The sequence below is a fragment of the Mytilus californianus genome, unplaced genomic scaffold (genome assembly GCF_021869535.1).
Source record: "Mytilus californianus isolate M0D057914Y unplaced genomic scaffold, xbMytCali1.0.p SCAF_6, whole genome shotgun sequence".
Classification (NCBI taxonomy): domain Eukaryota; kingdom Metazoa; phylum Mollusca; class Bivalvia; order Mytilida; family Mytilidae; genus Mytilus; species Mytilus californianus.
The window spans coordinates 59,325,597-59,352,921 of record NW_026262712.1 but is presented as its reverse complement, the minus strand read 5'-3'; the positions used below and the strand labels follow the sequence as shown (position 1 = coordinate 59,352,921).

Genomic DNA, 27,325 nt, shown 5'->3' with positions numbered 1-27,325 from the left:
ATTCGGTTACATGTCGATTTGATTCGTACTGACGCAAAAAGGAGGTTGACCAGGATGCCAGGCTACTTAAACTTCTACGACCTTCTAAGACTGGAAGGGTGATATTAAGGTGCATCTATAAAGCACTATTGACTAAAACAACTTTAAATTCAACGTACACTTGTGAATTGAATGTAGCTATTGAGTAAATGTTCAAAATTCAATATAATCAATAAATAATTGCGTATCTTATAAATATTACGGACGCCATCACGAGTTGGTTGACCGTTATGGAATATCTGTTTCACATATATATGACCTACATGATTAGACATATCACCGGTTTTGAACTTCAATGAACAGCACGACGGGTGCCACATGTGGAGCAGGATGTGCTCATCCTTCCGGAGCACCTGAGATCACTCCAAGTTTTTGGTGGGGTTCGAATTCTTGTTGCTCAGTCTTTGGTTTTCTAGATTAATTTTGTGTGCTGTTGTTTGTCTTTTTCCTTTTTAATCATGGCGTTGTCAGTTTATTTTCGACTTATGAGTTTGACTGTCCCTTTGGTATCCTTCGCCTTTCTTCTCTTATAAAGTTGTAAAATCAAATTTAAAATAGCAGTTTGGCACCTGTCCGAATCTGTAACGGTATTTATGTAAATTGTGATTATTGAACCAGAAAAAATATGATATTTTATGAATGGTTTCAAAGTCAAAATCATATATTTGTATTTAAACGATATTATTGTTTCCTGCAATTTGCGTATGAAATCAGGTCCCTGTCCTTAAATACATTTCGGCAACTAGTCTCGGAAGTAACAATAATTATTTCTCATTGTTACTCTTTGCCGGTATTCTTAGCCCGTGGGGGTTCCCTTTCACAAATTATTTACAAAAAATAACTTAAATCCTGTTAACTGATTTCATTAGTTTTGCTTTTGACATCCAATGGCCGAAGGACTTAACCAGTCGACAGCATAACTGTAGTAAATATAAAGTTTGCGGCAAATTAAATGTGTTTAGTTTAAACAGTATTTATTAATGAAAAATTATAACAATTAAGTAGTACAATGGTACATGAAATTCAAATATGGGATTTGGAAACAAGTTTGGAAAAACTTTTATAAATCGGTCTCCCGAAAATGTGTTTGTTGTAGTTATAAGTGGTTTCTATTGACATGGTTGACAAGGAAACAGATATTAACAATATATTTGTACATAATTAGAAATATATGCATACATGCTTAAATAACACCAAAAACGTTTGGTGGTACATGCAATTGTATTTTTTAGGTGTTCGTCGTCGTCGGTAAAGAGCAAGGAGGAACGTGGTTACATGGACCGGTAAAGTCAGTTGAAAACTGAAATTGTATTCACTACAAATGCAAATTGAAAGGTCTATGTATCGTGTGAAGGTCTATGAGACTAAAATAAGAAACACACTGCATGTAATGAATCATAATCGAGATGAAATAGGTTATTTTACAAAATTACAGTCTGGGAGGTTCAATCTTTGTGACCAAATTTTCTTTGGAGAAAATATGCTGTTTGGGTTTTGCCAAGGATTTATATATAAATTCTTGGTTTTACACATTGCTGTAGGCCGTACGGTGACCTGTTGTTCAACTTCTAGGGCATCTTGTCTCTGGTGGGTCTTTGTCTCATTGGCAACTATACCACATCTTATTTTTTTTATTCTCTAGTTAAAATTTCCAAAAAACATTTTGATAAATATATGTTGACCTTAAGACATTTGTTAATTCTTGGTTGATGAGTGGATGTCTGCTACTTTGGATTCATAAGTGTTTGGGATTCCAAATATTGGATTTCGTGGTAATAAATAAAGCACAAAATTAAATGTTCAACGAAGTACACATTTTCTAAAGAATTGTATTTAGAAATTGGCAAACCCACTAAACTAATTATCCACAGTAACACAATTTTTCCTGAAGTGAATTTGCTAGAATATAAGAATCAGCAGTAATTTAAGTCTGGATGGGGTTAAATCAATCTAGAATAATGGCAAAAAAATATAAAGAATAGAGAATAATGGGGCGCCAAAGTATAAAGAATAACAGCTGTAACTTAAAATTACAAATATTATACTGATTACAGAAATAAATGAAGTACAGAATAACGAAATCATATACTTGTATAACTAATTCAACAAGTAAAACTGTGAGCTACTGCTCATTGGTGATACCCCCGCTCAAATACTTGAGGGTAAACAGGAAGTTGTTGGGTGATGAATCTGAAAACGCATCACATGTTATAGCTGACGTATATAAATAAAGACAACAGTAGTATACCGCTGTTCGAAATTCATAAATCGATTGAGAAAAAAACATATCCGGGTTACAAACTAAAACTGAGGGAAACACATCAAATATAAGAGGAGAACTATGACACAACAGAAACACAACATTAAAATGAAACACACACAGAAACGAACTATAATATAACAATGGCCATTTTCCTGACTTGGTACAGGACATTTTAAGAAAAAAAATGGTGGGTTAAACCTGCTTTTGTGGCTAGCCAAACCTCCCGCTTTTATGGCAAACCCTGAAACCAAATTTCAGAAATCCTTGTAGTGTAGTTCCTGAGAAAGATGCATTGGACGGACGGACGGACTGACGGATGGATAGTTTGATGGACGGACGGACAGAAAGAGGTAAAACAGTATGCCCCCACATTTTTAAAGCGGGGGCATAATAAAATTTAATAGTAAAATGATTTTCAAAAGAATTCAACTGAATGAACACTTTTTTCAAAGATGATGAAAAATGGCCTACAAATTTAAAGAATACAGACATTAACACGGTCAAGGAGCTCCCATCCAGACTACAAGAAAGTTTTGGACTTCTTCAATCCGGTCAAATAATGGGACATACTATTACCATCTATGAATTACTGGTATTGTATCATAGCCTTAACTGAACTTTTTTTAACAATGTGACTTCGGCCTCAGCTGGTGACCTCTATAAACACTGGTATTCACATGTTGTTTTTCTGTTCCAATGAAGAAGGTGGCTTTACATCAATGACAAACACTATACATATTAAGGACACCATTTTTATACATGTATGTAAGAAACCTGCTTTAATTTGTAGTAGACCGACCTAGGTTTAACTAGATTTTAAGCATGCTACCTCAAAAAGAAAGAGTTTGCTGAAAGACATTCAACTCTTTTCCTGAATGCTATGTGCTTTGTCATGTATACTGAGGAGTAGCAAATACTAATGTTAAGTCTAGAATAAGAAACTAACTTACAATCACCTTTACTTAAATTTGCTCATCATCAGCTCTAACTCGAAATATGGACAATTTTAAGTTTAGGGGGTCTTGAATTCTTTTGACAGCTTCCAAAATACTACTTTCTAACCTTTTTTAGCTGGACCAAATCACAACTTTACTTTAGAATTCATGATCCAATTTTTGTACAGTGAAATTTCATCCCCTACTTGATATTTGAGGCATAAAACATGAAGAAATAAATTTGGAAGGGGTATACAAAAAATAGCAAGTAACACAGTGTCCACACTAGGGACTATATTTGTAGACAACAATAAATCAATGGACGATAACTGTGTAGCTTTTGACAATAACATTGACGAATTTCAACTTTCAACATTTGGGGCTTTAAAAATTCAAAAATTGCAAAAAATACTTTTTAAATGCCCTAATATTTAATATATCATGTTTTAAAAGCAAAAGAACACTCATTTGATGTATCAGATGCATTAAAATTATTCAAAAGTCAAATTTATATGAGCCTGTGCCTGAAAATAGAGGTTTTTGAATGAAGGGGAGCTTTACATGAAGATGTAATATTTTCCAGCAATTTCAAATGTGTGAAGTTTTTTTGTTATAAATAATCCTTCCATATGTAGTTAATGTACTTAACATGGAAAGAAAAATAACAAATAGCATATCATATGAGTACAAAATTGTCTTAGGCCAAGTAAGACTGAAAAAAGTTTAAGGTCAATTTAGGCCATAGCACATATTTACATTTACAAGTGCATACTGAAGCTATAGGAAATACGAATTTGTTTCTTTTTGCTCATTTCTATACTCAGGTGACATGATACAAGAAGTCTGAGTACAAAAGGACTCTTGCATTCAACTTATTTTTGCAGACAGTATGGTCTGATACAAAGACTTTTCACTTTGCAGTGAAAAACTTGCATGCAATTTCATTCTCAACAGGCATATAAAGAAAAGGCCAGCAATAAATTCACTGTTGGTCATGAAAAATAAAATTGTCTCTGGTTAATTTTATGATCTTTGTCCTAGTACAAGTACATGTTATGGGGACAACTTTTAACAGAATACAATATAGCATGTTGCTTTTTAATACTTCTTTTTTAAATTGCTTTGAATATCCAGTAAAATTACGTGAGCAGGTTCATGATAAAAGTTGCAATTTAACATTTGTAGAAACCGTAGTCGTGTGCGATACCTACATGTATGACCCTTTGATATTCACCCCGCAAGACAATTTACTGTTTTGTTGACATCTGTTTATTAACTGTAGCATGTATAGAATGTACATGTATATTCTAATTTCTGATAATTACACATACAATGTGATTGATTTGATTTGATTTTTGGTGTTTTAACGCCATTTTTAAGCACCGCTTTTGAGCTATTTCGTGGCGGCCAGTTTTATTTGGTGTTGGAAGCCGGAGTGTCTTGAGAAAACCACCGACCTTCGATAGGAAAGCTGACAATCCTAGTCAATTAAGATTGGAGTCGAGTGCACCCGCACGAGCGGGATTCGAACTCACAACCTCAGTGATGACTGGCTAGTGATTACAATAGTAACAACTTAGACCACTCGGCCACCGAGGCCCCCATAAAATGTGAACATCCTGATCATTACCTATTCTAATTTCATATTTGTACGGATATGAATTCATTTTCAGTAAATATATAATACATCATGTAATTTGGGAAATAAAAATATTCTATTATATTCTATTATATATAGAAATATTTTGAGGAACAAATTAATTTTACAATTAATATTGAAACCGACATTGTATTAATTAGCTTATGTTCAAGATAATTATGAATTTTATGACAAATAAGTAGATGGCAAAGTTGTTTTATATATAATTGTTCAAGAAAATACGAAGTATACTTAAAACATATAAATATGGTAAATCAATGACAAATTTATCTCAAACTTAATGATCACTTTTCCTGTACACTTTTGTCTAGGGCTTTCTGTCCTGCATTCTCCAACTGGTAATAACCATGGATATAGTAGATAAGGAGATGTTATATGATTGTAAATGAGAAACTATCCACCCGAGACTAAAGGACGAGGTTGCTAACAACTATAAGGCACTGTACAATAATCAATAATGACCAGAACCCATAGTGTGTGGTGAGAATAAAGGGCACAGCATGAGAAATTCTGAAATTTTCATAAGAGAAAACGAATGCCTTTAGCTATGTTCTTATTTATTTGAAAATCAGCCAATGAGACAACCATACACGAGAGTTCAAATGGCAAAGATATTTTATAAGCAATTATAAGTCACCGTACGACATTCAACAATGAAAACCCCCATAATGTATTATATAGTCAGCTATAAAATGTCCAACATGAAAAATGTGAAACAGTGTAAACATGTTAAATGAGAAAACTAAAGGCCTCTGAGAGATTATTTTATTATTAATCGTAATTTATCTCAGGTGCACTATTTAAAAGATAAAGAGATGTGGTATGATCTCCAATGAGACTATCTTCCAGACTGATCATTTCATAGTTAGTCAACAGATTGATGTTAAGTTCAACCTCACTGGAAATTCATAAATTTTCAAAAACATATTAAGAATTAGGTGTGACGCTGAATTCGTCAATAACCTATACAGCCTTTTCTTCTGTGTATCATTGTTTGTTGTTTTCCCCTCACAAATTTAAAAATCAACGAGTATTGAAAACACATAATTTCCTATAGATTTAGATTAACAAGCAAATTAAGTCAGCGTAGGTAAACAAATACATGAAAAGCGTTATATATATATATACATTGATTGGTGTTTAACGCCACTTTCAGCACTATTTTGACTATTGTGCATTTTTCTTGAGAGGTCTATGTATATTGGTGTAGGAAGTTGGAGACCCTCGAGAAAACCATCACACCTTTGATAGTAAAACTGACAATCCTAGACAAATACGATTGGAGTATTTAATAGCATGCTAAATATACAGGTAAATCTATAGGTTAAAGTGCACAAATGTAATATTTTTTGTGTGCAAATGTAACATATGTTAATCCCCAAATCTATGCAAATGTAATACACCCGTTTTTGCAGTTGTAGACATATACCTGACAAAAACAGAAATTGTTAAGAAATATCATAGGATATGACCAAATAATGTCTTATCAATGATAAATTTTACATTAATTTTTTCTTACTGGAATTCATCTTTGCATTCAGTTACATTGTATAGGAAAAACATATCTTTTAATAGGAAATGTTCAAACCGAAAGGGACACATGGGCCACTTTTACATAACAAAGTGATTTTTTTTACTACATCAAAATGGACGACTTTCGATTATGTGAACTTTCCAGTAAATTTCATATGTCAATGCTTATGTTAAAATGTCACAGTAGGAACCGATTGCGCGGGGCAGCTGTTTGGTAACTCCTTCTTAAAAAAACTTGAGATTGGTGTATAAAGATAAAACTTTGACTTCTGATTGTATACATAAAATGTTGAAAAACCATTTATAGCAAATGCTTTACTTTTTCCATATAAAACAATGTTAAGTTCTATTGGTCAGATCTTGGACTATTACACTAATATAATAGTGTACATGGTCTAGTTCCGACAGGCAGCTCCCTTGTTATGCTTGTCACTGATAATGTTACCAAGCTGAGCTGCATAGTGGGGGGGGGGGGGGGGGTTCAAAAGGGGGGGGATGTTCCAGGGTTGGAACCCCCCTTTTTGACGATCAATGCTTTTGAATGGGGATATAAGGTTGGAACCCCCCTTTATCCTGGGTTGGGGAACCCCCTTTTAAAAATGGCTGGATCAGCCCCTGCTGTCCATGTTTATTTTGATGCTAAGGCTAAATTTTATACTATTAATGCTTGAAATTGACCAGCTTCTCGTTTTATATTATTTTGTTTTAAATGTCGAAGAACATGAATTTCAACATGTTCAATGAACAGTTTTCAAACCCCCTTCATGTAAAAGTCGTCGGATATAAACAGTAAATGATCATTCAACTAGTTCACAAATCAAACACACATTCTTGTAAAGTAAGGAATGCATTTGTATATCAGTCGAAAATGTCAAAATGTTTTCAAAATATATAATTACGTTACTTCAGTCGGACACAGCAAGTAACTGTCAAAAGACAAATGGCGCGAAATCATACCGTGGATATTCTCGAAAGCTATCGGGATTTTTCATCATTCTAATCTTTACGGCTGTACTCTCAGTTTACAGTCAACAATATCTTATAATTGCGTACCCATTAAAGAATAATTTTCAGAATTTCACATGGTTCCATACAAATATTTTAACAGTTATTATTCATGTTATTTTTACCATGTTAACAGAAACGTGTATCTTAAGTCCCGTTGCCGATTATGTCTCTTTATATTTATTTGTGTATTATTGTCATTCATTTTTTTTTCGTTTTTTTTTATTACGATTCCTCTGCTAATCAAAGGGAAGCTATCCTCATATTATTTTGATACACTGGAAAATAGTGGACAACGATTCTATCGATGAACTGACGTGTACTAATATGTACTTAACAGTACTGGATATAACGCTATGCGTTTTTTTCATAATTACCCGAATCAGTACTGACTGGTACTTAATCGATCGCGATAGTTAGTGTACTGAACATGTACTGAACAACTGAAAAAGATCTTGTCATTTTTCCTTGCGGTAAATTCAGGCATTTAAGAGTTGTTCAGTTTAAAATGACCGTTTCAGTAGTAAAACCCGTTACTAGTGTCATGTAAGACCAAACAGTAAACAGACATGAAAACAAACAACATAAAACAAAAACCATGTAGACGAACAACGAGTAACTCGATTATACTGACAAATAAGACATATGTGAAATGTACCGAAAATACAGAATTAAAACCACAAACGAAATAAACAGACAACAACTCATCACAAAATAACCCACCGGACCAACACGTACAAGAAAGTAACAACAAAATGCCCGAAAGCGGGTATATAATTACCGAACCACGTCGTCTCCAACAGCGAACATAAAGAAATAACAAAATACCTAACTGGACTTACAAAAGAAACATCATAACTAAATACATGAATGTTGGATACATAAATACAAAAACACGTCGTATAGCAATGCGAATTCATACTAGGCAGAACAGTCATATTCGGGAATAGGTCACGTTCGGTACTAAGCAGACCAGACAACGTAGATGGTAAACCGCTATCTAAGCCGTGGTAAACTAGTCGTTAGTAGTTTAGACACAGGCACATCGTATAGATCAACCAATTCGTGATGGTGTCACAAATTAGTTGATCTATAGAAAATACATAAAATAAAAATAAAGAAAAAAACATAACAAATAAAAATAAGTTATAATTTGTTTGCGTCCGAAGCGTTTTTCTGGATTTACCTTCATCAGGAACGCTCAAAGCCGAATATTTGAAAGCAAAATGTATACAAACCGAAAAAGTTGAAGAGCCATATTAACAAAAAAGACCTCATAAAATAACCAAATACATCTAAGGTCAACTTTGCCTGATGGGGTTGAAACCATAGTTTCTTTATAATTTTAAAATTTCTAAAGAGACAGTTTTAGAAAGGTTTTTCATAAGTAAAAATTTTCAATATTATCTGATAATAAATATTTAGATTGCGATCTTATTAGTATACGCAAAATCTGTTTCCATAAACTACGTTCATGTTGTTGAGTCAAAATTGCTAGCTTTTTTTTTCAAAATGCTATAAACAAAATTTTAAAAACTATTCTATATTGGCATTATCTTCATATATAATTTTCTCTATAATTGTATCTTGGAAAGAAGAAAAAAAACCCAGCAAATTCACATGCAGAAATGTGTTATTCACTATGCTTAACGTCGCTTGTGTTTACATGTATAATTGTTATATAATGTTTGATGTAAACAACTGTCACCTAATACATTGTTTTCTCTTGGAAAATGGAATAAACAATTCCTGTCTTTTGTTTCGGTAAATATAAGGTTATAATGACTTTGGAAAACTAACGTTAATTTTACAGTCGGCTTCAGTGAATGCCGTTTATCAATAACCACACATTTACCGCACCAAAAGACAATAATTATATAGTACTATACAACTAAAAAATAGTATCGTACCACCCAGATTTTTCTCACAAACCAAAATAGTACACATAATATTATTTTGAGTATATAATTGATGCAATTTTGTTATTTAAAAGACAACAGACATTACTAAAATTATAAGGTAGTAGACAAATTTGATCGAACAAACGTGAGGTCCAGGTACTTAAAATTGTCAATGATTATCCATAGATGATTACAGGGGGAAATGTTCATTAGCACAATTCCCTTTTTAGGAAACGAGGATAAGTGTCAGTGGTAACAATAGACACACCAATGTTCATTACCGAGTGAAACCACCGTTCGCACGAATCACCGATGATCACGGTCTACTAATTCCAAGGCCAAACGTTGAATTTGTTATTGTAGTCTTAGCTATGCCCGGTGCAAAACTGGAGATAAATCATTAATCGAGCAAATATGGGACATAATTGGTCGTCGTGGTACGTTTGAGAATACCGCTACTAAGAATTAGCCCACGCTTTACAGGAGGAATGGTAAAGACTGCTACAACACAAAGGCAACATTTTATTCATGGAATGAATAGACGGTTAGCATCGGTGATTTGTGTTTTCACTCGGCATTGGGCGTTGTAATATTTATTGCTACTACAAACACATATTCTCGTTTTTCAACAACAAAACATTGTCCATTTGTAGTACATGTAGTACACACGACATATCTTGTTATTCATCAAATAAAGTTATTTAATATCATATTTTGTAAACTATATTAAACATTGGAACGAATAAAATACAACTGTCGTATTCCTGACTTCGTACAGGCATTTTATAAATAAATGTCCGAATAAAATGGTGGTGAAAACATGGTTTTATATTAAGCAAAACCTACCACTGAACGTGTGTTTGTGTGCGTGTGTGTTTATGTGTGTTCTAGTTGTTTATTTTCATCTTCAAAATATATATTCATGTATTAATATGCAACCGTTTAATTATTATGTCATGGGCAATGCGTGTTTATGTCCACATTTAGCTCATTTTTTGACACATTAAGACTATCCGTAAGAATATTATGTAAATCCACAACGCCATTTTTAGAAGACTAGATTAAAATCATCTAGTTGATTCCTGTATTGTGAATATTGTTTGATGATTAAACTTCTAGATTGAATGTACCTCAAATTTGATACTTTGAACTGCTTCACCTAGTACGACAGTTCTCTGTGAACTCGTTGATCATTTATATATATTAAAAAGCAGTAAATAACAATTTTTAATTTTCTTCGCTGAGTTTTTTCTTTCAGTATCTTAAATCATTGATATGGTCATAATCATAAATTAACTGTATACAAAATATTTGAATTTTTCGAAATACTAAGGATTTTCTACCCCAGGAAAAGATTACCCTAGCTGTATTTGGCAAAACGTTTAGGAATTTTGGGTTCTCAAAACTTTTCAACTTCGAACTTTATTTGGCATTTTTTACTTTTTTTATTCAAAGCGTCACTGAAGAGTCTTTTGTAGACAAAACGCGCGTCTGGTGTACAACATTTCAATCCTGGTTTCTACGATGAGTCTATTTAACTGGATTTACGACGTGTTTGGCCTTAAAACCAAGAAAAACATAATAAGAAGAGTCGTATCGTTCTAGTATCAGCTGTATGCCTGTATCGTCCGTTCACTACTTTCAACTTGAAAAAAAGTTTACTCATTCCTGAAAGTGATTATCAGTGTAACGCATATAAAAGCAAACAGTGACTCAAAAAAAATTATAGCTTTTAAACTCATTTTATCGGATATTATTTTTTACAAGTCCTACATTAATATTTAAATAGATGATAATTCCTCGGTTCTGTTGGACTGCTATGATTTTTGAACTATGGATAGCTAAACTCAATAGCCATGTATACGTCTACAGTTTGTTATAAAGCAGAAATAACCACTACAGCACGGACATTCAGATTGACATGGTCTATCAAGACATACGTCTCTTTTTACAGGCCGGAAACAAAACAATAACTAGAATAAATTCATTTGATAAAAGATCTTTAAAAACATATTTCGTTTATTGGTGACATCAGTGTATATCTTTGCAAATTACTTAAGGTATGCATCAATATTGCAGTGTTTGGTAGATTAGCGCGTAATGTACAAGTAATGATAAACAATGTCTACTCTTTAATTCGAATAACTATAAAAGTTTAAGAGTTTACATACTGATTGAGACGTATATTATTTAGTTGGAAAGACACCTACATGTAAATATGTCATTTGATTTAACTTCTTCAGGAACGCTAAAATCAAACCATCTGAAAGCATGAATACCAAAATACACAAATAGCTATATGTTGAAAAGTGTCCTGAAAATAATACCAGATCTGTCTTTCAAATGTATGTCTACTTTGCCGGATTTAGAAATTTCTTCAAAATTTTAATTTATAAACAAGTTAATGGTCAATGTAGTTGATGGATACATTGTTAAACAGTCAATTTTAAAAAGGGTATATTATAAATCTTGTCATGTCAAAGGCACTGTTTATTGAGCATATGACACCTTCGGGAACTTATAGTCAACCAGCAACGATGTCAATGCAGTGTTATAAAAATAACAGTTTACATATCTAATGTGTCATCCCATTGAAGATTTTACGGACGTCATCGAAAATTATACACAGATGTTGACGCACATATTGGTAACTACCATCCCGTCTGCTTTTTTCACAGAGTATATATCTCCCAGCTGATACGATATTCCAGGGCTTGTATTTCCGATCGTGATTTCCTTGAAAGAGGGTTGCTGCTCATAAGGAAGCTATTAAACCAAGAGTTCCAAATGGTAAAGTTGAAATCATCCCTTTGTATACGGATGCCATCACGAATTGGTTGACCGTTATGGAATATCCGTGTCACAGATGATAGCGGATATGTTCCAAATATCGTAACTATATCCTGTTCCCTTTCCCGAATGTGACTTACCAATTTAGACTTATTACCGGGTTCGTACTAACATGACCAAAACGACGAGTGCCACATGTGGAGCAGGATCTGTTAACCCTTCCGGAGAACCTGAGATCACCGCAAGTTTTTGGTTTGGTTCGTGTTGGTCAGTCTTTAGTTTTCTATGTTGTGTTTTGTGTACTATTGTTTGTCTGTTGATCTTTTATTTTTCAGCCATGGCGTTGTCAGTTGATTTTCGACTTATGAATTTGAATGTACCTTTGATATCTTTCGCCTCTCTTCTACAATACAACCAATGAATCTAAAATATCATGTTTGTTACTATTATCACAACTGATCATAACTTTGCAGATTTTTTTCAAGCAGCATATTCTTATGATATTTAATAACTTCATATGAAATTCACTGTATTCAAACTGATAAAGTGAACCATTAACATACTCTTTCAGACTTAAACTCGATTACTCGAATAATTAAAGCATACGACTCAACTTACTCATGAATAAGGCAATTGTCTTCAAGAATTTCTTTATTCGCCATGTTGAATGGAAGTAAAGTATTGTTAATATTAAATACCGTGACTGGGTTCAGTATTTTTGTGATTGTGCTTTTGATTTTGCCATTTGATTAGGGACTTTCCGTTTTGAATTTTCCTCGGAGTTCAGTATTTTTGTGATTTAACTTTTTTCAATATCAAAGAAAAAACAGTACTGTTTTTGACGAGTTATCGCCGTCAATTGGTGATTTTACGTTAAGAAAATGTTACAAAATACACTGTCATGCTATTCGGATTGTTGATCAAATCTAAACCAAATTAATGCTAACGATGTAAAAAAAAAAAATAAACAATTTGAATACTTATTAAGCTGTATAACAAAAAAAACGGGACCTAAAAGGACCAACCAAATAGTCATTAGGTCTATTCTGCCAATGTTGGTACTTTAGGTTCTTAAAGTTTGAAAATTTATCAACGAGGCATTTAAAAAATATATGTTATTAATCGTGTCAGTACGTAAGCTCTGACTTCTGAATTGATACTAACCGCGGGGACTAGCAGATACTCAGTAGCGGTTCCAACCAAGTGATAAAAATATAAAATAGCACTTTATAATTTTGATGGGTCCCGAATTTAAAATCAAATTAGTAGTCCTCTCTCCACTCATACGCGCACATATACATACACCTAAACAGTTTTAACAGTAATTCATAATGAACAAAATATATTTCGATTGTGTGTTCTTTTGCTATATGTAATTGTTTGTCAGCTCTCAATTTTACACAGAACCCCCTTCTCAGTTATTCCATATCTATTTTTGGTCTTTGACATAAGCATAATAGTATCTTTCTTACGGTATAAATTAAGGTCAATTTGGTTGTTAAAATGACCAAAGGATGTTACTGATATTTCGTGTAAGTGTTGTTAAATGTAAGATATAAAAAAAAATCAAATATCTGCTTCATATAGTATAAATATATGTGTTTGAAATAGGAATACATTTTGGTCAATCCATATTTCTAGAATTCTGTCACTCTTTAGTAATTTTTTCACAAAGGCATTTGTGGAGCCACCCCCTTACCCCTTGAAATGTTTGGATGAACAGTAGGAAAATATTGGCTTGTGATGGATTTGTAGCGCTATTCCCCAGCAAACTGTAATACATTTTGCCAAATAATACCAAAAACTCAAATTTAAACGAAATTTACCTACATTTATGACATCAAAAGTACACCACTACTGACGCAATAGGTGAAAATCTTCTTTAACAGAAACAAGTTGACTTCAAACACATGTTTTCATCAAATCTTTACAAATTATGACTGTTTATGTTTCTTAGATTGTTAGGGCCAAAACTATGAAATAGTGAACCAACTCCATTGCCAGCTTGATAATTGTCATCTGATTATCTATAGCTACCCAAACTGATTTTCGTAATTTGCAGACCAGCGCCTTTAACTTGAAGTATCATCTTTGCTATAAATGAATCTGTTTGTTGGCTGTTTGCTGTTTCGTATACAATTTACGTCCAACTGATAAAAATGAAAGATTCCAGAAAAATACAAAATCTAAAAAATTGTTTAATATTTGTGGTGCAGCCATTCGTCGTCATAAAATAAGCCTCCTCGAGTTCAAAATCCTTGAGTCGAGTTATCTGCTCTTTGAAAATATATTGAGTCCTAAGTGCAAAATATCAAACACGTCTCATTTTCCCATGTTTGCATTTTGGAAGCGAGGATAATTTTCATTGATATTTACTTGTTTAGGACAGAAAGCAAGAGGGTGTGCCAATCTGCATTTCAAACAGGAATGATAAAAAAAAAATTCTTTCGATAACAAACACCTTTCAAGTTTTAATCACAGCATGTTCGATTACTTACACTTGTCTGTTGAAATTTATTACTTTCTGATTCCCCATTTGCTATAGCAGTGTACCATTAAACGCCATCAGTAGAAGACCACGATCTTGTAGGATTGTGTGCCATTCTTGATCTAAATTGCTGATCATAACGATAAACCAAAATGTGTACCTCTAATTTCTAACATATAAGTAATCATTTCAATGGCTAAATTTTAAAATCATTGTAAAATATCTTCATATAATTAATAAATGCATCGGTCAACAACTCAATATTTTGTATAGATTTAACGTTGCTGTTTTTGTTAGATGTTATGACAATTGAACCGGCTGTGTTATCATAATTTATGACATTGTTAGACTTATTAATGTGACTGATAAAATTTTATCAAAAAGTAACGACAAAACAGACTGAACAAATAAATTCAAATAATTTGAGTTCAATATCATAAATGTTCAGTATTGCCTTAAAAATTATGTTCTCTCTGACGTTTCAATGTAAACATATGGAAATTGTTTGAAAATCCAAGTGTTTTCATTTGTACTCTTGATATATCTAATAAATCTATGCTTAATAGATAAGGGATTACTGCATGCAATGCCGCATGTAGTAATGAATTCAATAAAACAGGTTTTTTTAATAAATATATTTATTAAAACAAGTACATATATGAACCTATTAAAGTATAACTTTTTGGGTGCTCTCGACTCAAGTGACCATCATAATGTTCTTTTGATTAAAAAAAAAAAATGCATCTTTTTTAATCATAAATGCCAGCATAGCATGGAAAATCAAGCGACACCCATGTTTAAAATGTTTTAATATAAAAAAAAAAAATGTGTGTAATAAAGTCCGTGGACCTTCCTTAAAACGTTCAACCTGATTTTCCACAAAATCCTCTTTTCCCACAAAGTCCATCGAAATTATAACTATTATTTCTGTGAACATGGTGAAAGACTCCTCCTTCGGGTAAATGTACAATATAGCACGTTGCTTAGTATATTTGTTGTTTTGAAGCTACATACCAGTATGAAAACTCCATAGAACATAGACCTGCAGAAGGGTCATAAACCTCAAATGATAACCATTAATAAATAATTAAAAATTAAACAAACGTATCGATACTAGTGTTCGAACTCCTTAAATTGAAATATTTTATGGATATATTACCACCCCATATTCTTTTGTGTGGCATATATGAATATGATATTAAATAAGTTAGCCCGTAAACGTATACACACATCATTTACTTAATAAGCCTGGTTTGAAATACCTGGGGTCTGTTGTTCAACTTGTCGTTAAATTTTACTAATCACTGCGTTAAATTTAATCAGTCCATTATCATGTTGTTCAACTTGTCGTTAAATTTAACGAGTCGTTTAAAATTGTCAAAGTGTCGTTATATTTAATCGACCTCATTGAGGTTGATTAAATTTTAATCAGTTGATTAAACTCAATCTAAGATGGCTGTCAATGTATTGTTTCAACCACCTGTGGTAAGAAGAGAGCGACATTTTCGCGGTTCTGACCCTCTTGAAAGGGAATTTTCTGATGAGGAGCTAAGGCAGAGATATAGATTTGGCAGAAAGACCATTGAGTACTTGTCTGATTTAATGAGAGGGGATCTGGTGCGTGGGACAAACAAGGAGACAGCCCTTTCAGTGGAGCAACAGGTCATGATTGCCTTGAGGTTTTATGGTAGTGGATCACACTTGCAAGTTGTTGGGGACACAATGAGATTTGACAAATCAACTGTGTCTCGGGTGATTGACCGTGTGACGGAATCATTAGTTGCCAGGGAGGATTAATTCATATCGTGGCCAGATAACCAGAGGAAGAACATAATAAGGGCTGGGTTTTATGAAAAGGCTGGTTTTCCAAACGTTACTGCATGCATTGATGGGACCCACATACGGATTACTGGGCCTAGCATTGATGAACCAGTATTTGTGAACAGAAAGGGGATCCACAGCATCAACGTACAAGCCATTTGTGACCATGAAGGTAATTTAAAATATTATATTCTACCTATTTTATGTTTACAACATGCATTGTGTGCGTCCTTTTTCTTGACAACTTCAATCGTCCTTGACCATATACATGGCTGGTTTTCTGTTGAACTGGTTTTCAGCTAATTTGAAAATCGATGGAAAAAGAAAGACAACTCAATTTTGTCATATACTTTTTAATAAATCTGTAGAATCAATGCTTTTTACCGTTTCACTTTTAAATATGATGTATCGAGTGAACTGCTAAGAGTTTATGCTTAAAACATAAATTTATTGATCAAAATAGTTTTAAAGATTTGCCCATCCACCCCTTTTCTGCTTTAGGTAGAATTAGGTCAGGCTTATAAACTTTGAAACGTCAACAAATAGTGTGCCTCACGTAGTTTGCAGAAATTCTGGATCTACAACTGTACCTCTAAATGTTTCTGTGAGGAGACAGAACCCCCCCCAAAAAAACCACAAAACAAAATAAGTGTCTAATCATCCAAATTTTTCGCCTCCCCCATTCTTTCCGGTTGGGAAATAGTGACCAATCCTTAAGCCAGTCATTGTTCAATACATTAAAAAAAAAAAATGTTAAGGGAGCATATATAACTTCGATGCCCGATGTATTGTTTATCTGAATTGTTACTATACATATTTTGTTTTCATCACATTGCAAATTCGGCCAATATTTTAATGATTTGAACTATAATGGACAAACTATGCATGCACAGAAAAGAAGATGCGGTAATGATTGCTAATGAGACAACTCTCCACAAGAGATTAAATGACACAGAAATAAACAGCTATAGGTCACCATACCTATTCACAATCACTGACTTGCTTTGCATTGACAAATGAATTATGGAACTACTTTTCCCCCTTTTTAATTATCATATTTTTGTTTAAAGGTAGATTCACCAACATCAGTGCTAGGTGGCCAGGATCAGCACATGATTCTCATGTTTTCAGAACCTCAGCCATAGGACAACATCTTGAGAATGGATATCAAGGAGTTGGACAAGGTGTATTGTTAGGAGACAGTGGCTATCCCTGCAGACAGTTTTTGCTGACACCATACAGACAACCAGCTGCTGGTAGAGGTCAAACAAGGGTTAACAGAAGACTTTGCTCAACAAGGTCAACAATAGAAAGGACATTTTGAATATGGAAGAAGCGCTTTCACATTCTAGGATCAGAGGTAAAATTAATTCTTTACAAATAATCATAGTAGTAAAATGAATATATGACATAGTGTATGCCCTTATATTTTAGAAATTATGTTGTTTTTTTCTTGTGAGAGCTGTCTACTAAATCTTTCATTAGTACATTTTTTCTATTTCTCTAAATTTTGGTTTAGGTATTCATTATTGTCCCCTTCTCTTTCTGGGCCTTTTATAGCCTACTATACGATTTTTTTATATTGCTGACGGCCGTACGGTTGCCTATAATTGCTTACATTTACTTCATTTTAACTTTGCAGGATATATACATTTTAGTTATAAAATTAACAATCATACCAAATCTCCTCATTTTTATTATGTAAAAAAAAAAAAAGATAAAACTGAAAAATCAGTTGTATTTATAGTAAGTAAAGTAATTAAATTTTTATTATAGTGACATGTGTAATAACAGTTTAACAAAATACAAATATATTATATAAACAATAAAATATACCCGACCCATTGGGTCTATAAGTCACTTTCAAAATCATAAAACGTATTTCTTTGATCACGGATATTAAAGGGCTGATAAAGCTGACCTCAGAAACACGTAAAATATCAAGCCGGGACAAAAACACAATGATCAACAATTCATCACACAGATCAAAACCCTAAAATTATATGTATAATCACACAGATCAAAACCCTAAAATAAATGTAGAATCATACAGATCAAAACTATAAAATTATACGGAGAACAGGGATCCAGTTGGAAATTGGTAATGTTGGTTCAGTAAATTCAGGTAGTCCTGTTGGGGTAGATGCTTCAAGTTAGTCATTACTGTAACTATAATAAATCATGAATGAAACAGTACATCATCAGTTGGACTTTTTGCTCAGCTTCATACCTGATTTTGTCCTGTTTTCATTAATAGTGTTTTCAAATATGCACATGTCACATTGTGTTTCTGTTACTGAAAGTAATTTTTTTCGTAATAGATTTATTTAATATCAGCCTTATTCATGAACAACGTTGCATCATGCTACTTACAAATAGTATTTCTGTCACACTTTAAAATTAGAAATTAATATTTTTAAATTGTATTCCAGATCCGAATGAAACCAGATAAAGCTTGCCGTATCATCATTGCTTGTGGTGTTCTTCACAATATTGCCATCATGAGGAATGAACCTGACGTTGCAGAAGAACAATTAATTGACAATCAACCTCAGATGCCATTTTGCTACCACTTTTTTTGCCTAATAAATTGCAAGTTTTTATTTTTAAATTGTATTCCAGATCCGAATGAAACCAGATAAAGCTTGCCGTATCATCATTGCTTGTGGTGTTCTTCACAATATTGCCATCATGAGGAATGAACCTGACGTTGCAGAAGAACAATTAATTGACAATCAACCTCAGATGCCATTTTGCTACCACTTTTTTTGCCTAATAAATTGCAAGTTTTTATTTTTCCATATTTTCATACATTGTCATTCATTAAAAAAATGAGGAAATTTGAAAATAGCAACAAATCTTTATATGATCACTTTGACAAACTGTCGACAGAGGAAGTGTGCATTTTCGGCTTAAAATTTGGTATAGTTAATTGTGAGCAGTTAGTCGCCTATGAAATCAAAAACCCAGTAGCCATGCAACTGTACTTCAGTATAAAAATAAGAATATGTGGTATGATTGCCAATTGATTATATCAATTACCATATGGTAAAAATTAAATTATTTAAATGCCGAAAAAGGCGCAATCCAGGTCCGACAGTACAAGGGCTGTATATAGCCAGTCAAGTTCATTTAAAACTTCCATCATCCTGATTGCCAATGAGACTATGGGGTTTCCCGAAACAACAATTTACCAAAGACCAAATGTCCTCAATATCAGCAATTATAGGTTCCAGTGCAACAATTGTAAAACAATTCAGATAAGTTAAACCAATCGCCAGAATTATATAATAAATAAACCAAAAAATAAACAAATATGAAATACATTAACAACAGACAACAATTAAAATTACAGGCTCCTGATTTTGGGAAGGTACATGTAGAAGAATTGCAGCGAGGATATAAAGACATTTCATTTCTTGCAAGAAGTCAAAAACGAAACATCGGAGCTAGCTTCCAGTTCATGCAGTTGCATTATTACAACCGGGGGGATGGGGGGGGGGGGGGGGGGGGGGGGGGGGGGGGGGGTTAGGGGGTAAGGATGAAAAATTTTGTCCTGCATTTTTTTTTTGTGTAATCTCTGTCCTGCCTTTTTTTATTAGATTATCCTGTCTTTTTTTACATAAACTGTCATCCTGCCTTTTTTTTGCCAAGTTGCTCATCCTGCCTTTTTTTTTTTACTCAAAACTCCTGTCCTGCCTTTTTTTTTCAAATTTCATCCTAGCCCCCATAAAAATCAAATGGTAGCTCCCTTATGATTCTTTGAATGATGGAGGTGCATTGGGGGTTGCAAAATTGTAATTACTATTTTCTTTTACATAGGAGTGTATACACAAAATGAATTTGGTGGCCTCATAATAATTTCTAAAATAAAAATCAACAATATAACAATGAATTTAATACGTTTAAAACATAGAGGCAAGTGCCTGGGAGAGTGTGACCGGTTCTGAATTGCCACCCATTAACTTCTGTAAAACCTCAATTTGGAGTTCCAGTTTTTTCTTTTCTAGGTCCATTTGAATGTTCTTCTTCTCTTGTATCACTAATTTACCCTGCAGTGCACGATACTGTATGTCATGTATGTCCTGCACTGTTACCTTTTTTGAGAGTGTTCTCACTACCCTACAAATAAAAAAAACATAATGATTTTTTTAAAAGATTGAATACTTTTACAACTCTTTTTATTGATCAATACCCAGGCAAAATTCCACCAAATAGCTACTTACAACTCGGGGGCCACTTTCTATATACAAAGTGATTGAACAACGTGCCGTTGAAATATGTCATGTTTTCCGGCTTGAAATATGTAAATAGGTGGGGAAAACTATCAGAAATATATGAAAAGGTAACAAAAGTTCCATTTACTTGTATACCAAAAAGCTCTGTCTGAAACTGTCATTTTTCACATCCTAAAAAGTCTCGCCGTAAGTTGAAATAACATTACATACAGTATCTTAGCCCTTATTTCATTGGCGGATCCAGAAATTTTCACAAGAGGGGGCCCACTCCAGTCATGCTTCAGTGATTCTCTATATAATCAACCAAATTTTTCCCACAAAAAGGGAAAGGGGTGGGGCACAAGCCCCATGGACCCACCCACTAAATCTGCCTCTGAAATGACCACAAGAAACCCAACAAATATGAGAAAAGGTTACATTATTAACTACGCAATATAGGAAAAGGACTATATATTTTTAATATCTTAATTATATTAATAGGGTGGGGTCACACTAGAACCCCAGCGGCAACCCTATCAATCAAGTATTGATCCCCCCACCACCACCACCACCACCATCCCCGATGCTTACTTAGGTGCTGACATGACAAAAACTTGAATACATTTAAAGTTATTATAAGGAAATATATCACTATAAATCACTATACCATATAGTTCTATCCTTAGCAGAATTTGTCAATACTTTTTAGGTTTAGGTTTGAAAGATTGTCTCGTTTAGTGATATTAATGACTGCATTGTCATGAAGAACCGATAGCAAAATCTCACTTTGAGGTTCATTGTTGGAAATATAAACATGCATTGACAAATTTAATTTTATACATTGTATCAAGAAAAAAGTGTTGGCCAAATAAACTAGCGGAACCTGTTTACACAACACATTTTTAAAGAGTTCTTGTTGCAGGCAAGGATTTGTATAGTAGCATATCTTACTATACAAATCCTTGTTGAAGGCCTTACTTTTAATTTCTGTGTCATTTTGGTCTCTTGTGGAGAGTTGTCTCATTGGCAATCATAACATATCTTCTTTTTTATATTTATTTTAAACTTACTTCCGCTTTTCTGTAATACTTGTTTGTACTGGAACAACTGTTTGTGTTAGGATAGGGTCATATCCAGTCAGCAGAGATGGACTCTGTGGACTGAGAGGGGGTGAACTGATAAGTGATGCTGCCGACTCATAGAGATCCTGGCTGGCATCTTCTTCTGGTAATGTGGCAGTGGTAGTTGGTGGATCTGTAATAAATGAGAAAAAATTGACTTGTTAATACTGTGTTTGGGTATTTTATCTATCTGTTTATAGGGGACCGGGGCAATGGAAACATATCATCGTACATTAAATTCAGATACAATGTACTTTAAATTGCAAGTAAAAAAAAAATTGCACAAGACTAAATAAGACCCTATTTCAACCCTTTAAATATTATTATGGGTCTCAGCTATAAACTATGTGTTCCTGTCTAGGTTCAGACTGCAACAACAAATAGATAAACTTTATTCCGGATTTATGATTACCAGTCCGTATGTGTTTTAGTATTATAAATCATGACTGGTTTTCGCTCCAAATTATCTATTGTGGTTCCTTTTAATCTAACAACAGATACCAGTTTGAAGACGACTTGGCGGGCACCTGCCACTTGTGAACAAATGTTGAAAATAACATTTTAAAACCTTTTTCAGTTTAAATAAATGCAATCTTGCAATAGTAAAACAAGAGCAGAACCTTCAAACCAACAAGAAACACGTTGGCAATCATTTAAGTAATAGAAAATTGGTCAAAATAAATTGTTTTCAGTCACGTGATATCAGTTGGGAATTCCCCTACTTGTTGTGACGGCGGAGCAGACGAAACTTTTTCTAAAATTGAATAAGGGAAACTATGTATCCCGGGATTAAAAAGGCTACGAATATGTGTGTTATTTTCCTCGAATTTCATTAAAAATTAACAATAACAATAAAAAAACACCTTCAAAACAAAATTTTGCCAAAAATTGTTTGTTTATGAAAATTAAAAACATTTAGTTGATTGAAACTGTTAAAGTTCACTTTTTACAAGGTGCAATAAAAAAAGGTAGAGCCTTGAGAAGTTCTAATTAAGGGAAAAACATTTGGGGATATATTCTTATGTGCTAAACATTATTTACATACTTGTCTGGAATGACTCTGTTTCAAGTCCACCCTGAATCCCTCTGAAGCTAGTGGTGTCCTTCATCAGGTGGATAACCCTCTCCACTGCTGTGCTGGGTTGCTTTGGAGCTGGTCCTCCTCCAGTTTTGAATATTTCATTCCTGTGTTTTGAAAAAAAGGCCTTGGCCACTCTTGTGGTGTTCCTCCATTTGTTTCGTACTTCTGTTGAAGTACGAAGAGCAACTCCAAGAGAATTTACCTTGATGGTAATCTCATCCCAAATGTCTTTTTTTTAATTTATTTGTTACTGTGTTTGTTAATTTTCCATTTATGATGTTGGAGTTTTTTTCCACAAGCTGTTGTATCAAGTCTTCTTCTGCCACAGTAACATTGGTCTTCTTTAGCCTTTTCAGTTTGTTTGGGGTTTGTTCAACTGGTTCAGCCATTTTTTACAGACAGGAAGCTCATAAACAATGAATGATGGGTAGGTTTTATTTAATCTCTTGACTAATCAGTTTATAAAATTTTAACGCATGGATTAATCAGTTGATTAAATTTTAATTCATTGATTATTTAATCAACGCGTTAAATATTGTTGAACAACAGAAAATAAACGACTCGTTATGTAACGACTCGTTAAAAAATTTAACGATTCGTTAAATTTAATCAATCGTTAAAATAACGACAGGATGAACAACAGAGCCCTGTACTCAAGCATTATTATGTACACTTTGTAATTCTACATTAAAGATAAAATAAAACATGATATTAAACATATTTAAGCAATTCGTGGATAACACTGTAAAAGTATTGATTAATACAAGTTTTAAATCGGAGATGAGAAAACTTGTGAATAAAATCAATTAGGAAGATTAAAATCTGCTTTCCAACTTTACATTTAATACAAAAACAAACAAACAAACAAATATTAATTAATTACAACTTAAGACGATTTTCCTGATGCTTGACGTATATAGGCTGTTAAACACTTTGAAAGCTTTTATGCATTTCAATAATAGATCCTGAAAAATGAACACACAGTAAAGCGCTTCGTACGATTAACTTCATTTAGCATTAACTTTATTATTTCAAAGCATTTGGTCGATACCGCTGATGGTCAACTATGTGTACTAGAGGTTATCATAAGATCAGTAGTCAGTGTTTCGGTATGGACCTGATTTATAACAGATCTTTGCATGTTTTGAAATCGTCCTTTTTTAAAAAAAAAAAATTAAACTCCCTCTGGCAAAGAAGACTTATATTAATTTTGCTATTACTCTAAGGTCTATTTATCGTCATACAGCTATTCACGTATTTTGGTTTTCACACCGTCCTGTGAAACTACATATTCTAGAGGATGCGTGAATCAGATGTGGATACTAAAAAATTCTAAAGATCTTTTAGAGTTTATACAATCTAAGAATCTTTCATCTTGCAATTGTAAATACAATACTTGTTTCCTTTTTACACTTTACACAAGTATTCCCATTCCATCATTTTGTAAATAATCACTCTGATTAAAACAAAAAATCATCTTGAATTGACATCATCAAGATTCTTAATTTCTCGATTGACAACATATTTGTTACGTTTAAAGGGTGTGTTATTCAACAAAAAATCAGCATTCTAATTGTAACCAAATGAGCACCTCATCTGGCTGACTTGTTCCTTTATTCAGATGAGGCTGACTTCATACAGGTAGAAAGAAATTAAGTTAGCATTATCCTTTCACGTCACTTTCCGATATATAGAATATGTTTTCCGACTAATTTATTCAAAATTTGGTGACTATGTTGAACACCTCTATCCCAACGAACTCGAGATAAAGGATACAACTGATACATTTAAACCTGCCTATTATCTTGACTTACATCTATAAATTGACAATGAGGTTCTCAGCTTCCCAATTGTTAACTTTCAATTTCAATGTAGCAACATTCAAGCTGCGCCTGTATATGGTGTATATTTCTCCAAGTTGATACGATATTCTAGGGCTTGTATTTCCGATCATGATTTCCTTGATAGAGGGTTGAGGCTCGCAAGGAAGTTATTAAATCAAAAGTTCCAAGTCGTGAAATTGGGCTCATCCCGTTTGCTAATGTCACAGACCCATTGCAAACTGATTGGCTGTTCTGGAATATCTGTTTTTTCAGATTACGACGATTATGTTCCAATTGTCAAAGCCTCAATGCGGTCTTCTTCCTGGAATACGACCTACCGAAGACGACTTTTTACCAGTTTTGTACTTACATGAGCAATACGACGGGTGGCACATCTGCTTACCCTTTAGCGCACATGGTATCACCCTGAAGTTCAGGTGGGGTTCGTGTAGCTTGATCTTTATTTTTATATGTTGTGTTTTGTGTAAAGTTGTTTGTCTTTTGGTGTTTGTCTTTTTTGTCATGGCGTTGTCAGATTATTTTCGACATATGAGTTTGAATATCCCTGTGGTGTTTTTGCCTCCCTTTTACTTACCTTTAAAATATCTGGATTTCGAGCGGTCATGAACAAGGTAGATTCTGATACATTTGTACATGTAGTTGACTTTACAACTTGATGATATAAACAGCTTCATGAGAATATAAACTTTTATACTTTTTTCGAATTAAGAAATGATATTGCTATCCGTGCTTATACACTACACGTTACTGCAACACACACTGCTATAAAGATTCCTTCCAGGAGTAATATGCACTATTCAATGAACAAAATATGTGAGTATAGATTTTTATCGAACGTTTTTTTTAAAGTTATTACTTTGTTTTAGGCTTGCTAAAAGACAGGGATGTAATGGAAGACCATACCGTCATAACGGTCATTGCTGTGCGTGTCATATCTGCTTAAACATGAGATGTGGGAGATTATGATTTCGGCTATCAACAACTTAGACACAGCAATACGCACAGTAAAACTCAGTTTAAAAGAAGTCCGAGTCCGATGTCAAAATGTCAAAAAAGGTAACAAAAGAAACTAATCAAAATGACAATGGTGCATAAATTAACAAATGACTACTAGCAGTTACTGACATGCCAGCTCCAGACCTCATTAAACTGATTGAGAGATTATGTCTTCATCATATGAAAATCAAGCAAAATCCCTCCCGTTAGGGGTTTAGTATCATACCATCATAAAATATATGAGAAGAACATAACCCGTATCATGCCAACAACTGGTTTTAGAAAAAATGTGTTTATTTCCGATGCTAAGACCCTATCAATATTATTACCAAAATATGCCATCTTTAATGACCCGAGAACAGTATCGTAGCTACATCCGTTTTGAATAAGTCTGTTTAAAGGTTTGGTTAGCTTTTGAGATGAGTGCCGACATTTTTTGTGCTTTGTATAGAATATTACCATAAAAGACTGGATGGGAAATACCTGAACGTCTGCATGTTGATTTATATTTACGAATGATGTCTTTGTACCGACGATCAAATTTAGTAAATGTTTTGACTAGTTTGTGATATCGAAAACCCTGGTGTAATAATTTTTCAGTAATACAGAGATTTCTTTCGTTAAAATCAAATAAGTTGTTACATACACGAGCGAATCGAACAAGTTGAAATATATAAACACCATAAGATGGTGACAAGGGAACGTCACCATCTAAAAATGGATAATTAACAATATGTAATGGAATAAATTTTGGTATTAACTTTCCGTTAAAGATATAGATATCAAGATCCAGGAAAGGACAGTGTTTATTGTTAGTATTAGCTTTATTTAAAGTCAGTTCAGCAGGATAAATATATTTTCCGTATCCCTTCCTTTCCATGAGCACTTAAACAGAACTGTGCAATATACCTGTTGATATCAGAGTTTTATTTTCTTGAGCTACTTTGCTTATTACGTCAGTTCATTTGGATCTCATTTATAACTTCTAATCATTTATAGATGGTGAAAAGCAGTGTATAGTAACTTTCATTTCATTCTTCTCAATTCCTTATTTTAAAAGCCTACATCCGTTTTGAATAAGTCTGTTTAAAGGTTTGGTTAGCTTTTGAGATGAGTGCCGACATTTTTTGTGCTTTGTATAGAATATTACCATAAAAGACTGGATGGGAAATACCTGAACGTCTGCATGTTGATTTATATTTACGAATGATGTCTTTGTACCGACGATCAAATTTAGTAAATGTTTTGACTAGTTTGTGATAACGAAAACCCTGGTGTAATAATTTTTCAGTAATACAGAGATTTCTTTCGTTAAAATCAAATAAGTTGTTACATACACGAGCGAATCGAACAAGTTGAAATATATAAACACCATAAGATGGTGACAAGGGAACGTCACCATCTAAAAATGGATAATTAACAATATGTAATGGAATAAATTTTGGTATTAACTTTCCGTTAAAGATATAGATATCAAGATCCAGGAAAGGACAGTGTTTATTGTTAGTATTAGCTTTATTTAAAGTCAGTTCAGCAGGATACATATATTTTCCGTATCCCTTCCTTTCCATGAGCACTTAAACAGAACTGTGCAATATACCTGTTGATATCAGAGTTTTATTTTCTTGAGC

The 27,325-nt window shown here is 33.4% G+C and overlaps 1 protein-coding gene across 1 annotated transcript; it reads left to right on the top strand.

Moving 5' to 3' along the window:
• The first annotated feature begins 16,066 nt into the window (after positions 1-16,066).
• LOC127706560 (putative nuclease HARBI1) lies at positions 16,067-19,077 on the top strand. The gene is made up of 5 exons (XM_052211215.1): positions 16,067-16,099; positions 16,472-16,607; positions 17,506-17,708; positions 17,766-17,795; positions 18,868-19,077. Exons 1-5 carry the CDS (start codon positions 16,067-16,069, stop codon positions 19,075-19,077), a joined length of 612 nt encoding a protein of 203 aa, XP_052067175.1.
• The last annotated feature ends 8,248 nt before the right edge of the window (positions 19,078-27,325 follow it).

What these genes read in the sequence shown, in the direction of transcription:
- LOC127706560 (XM_052211215.1), top strand. Translation starts at nt 16,067, where the DNA reads ATGGCTGTCAATGTATTGTTTCAACCACCTGTG. An exon ending in CTGGTAGAGGTCAAACAAGG is followed by an intron (nt 17,709 to 17,765) that starts GTTAACAGAAGA and finishes TTTTGAATATGG; the next exon opens with AAGAAGCGCTTTCACATTCT. An exon ending in TTCACATTCTAGGATCAGAG is followed by an intron (nt 17,796 to 18,867) that starts GTAAAATTAATT and finishes ATTGTATTCCAG; the next exon opens with ATCCGAATGAAACCAGATAA.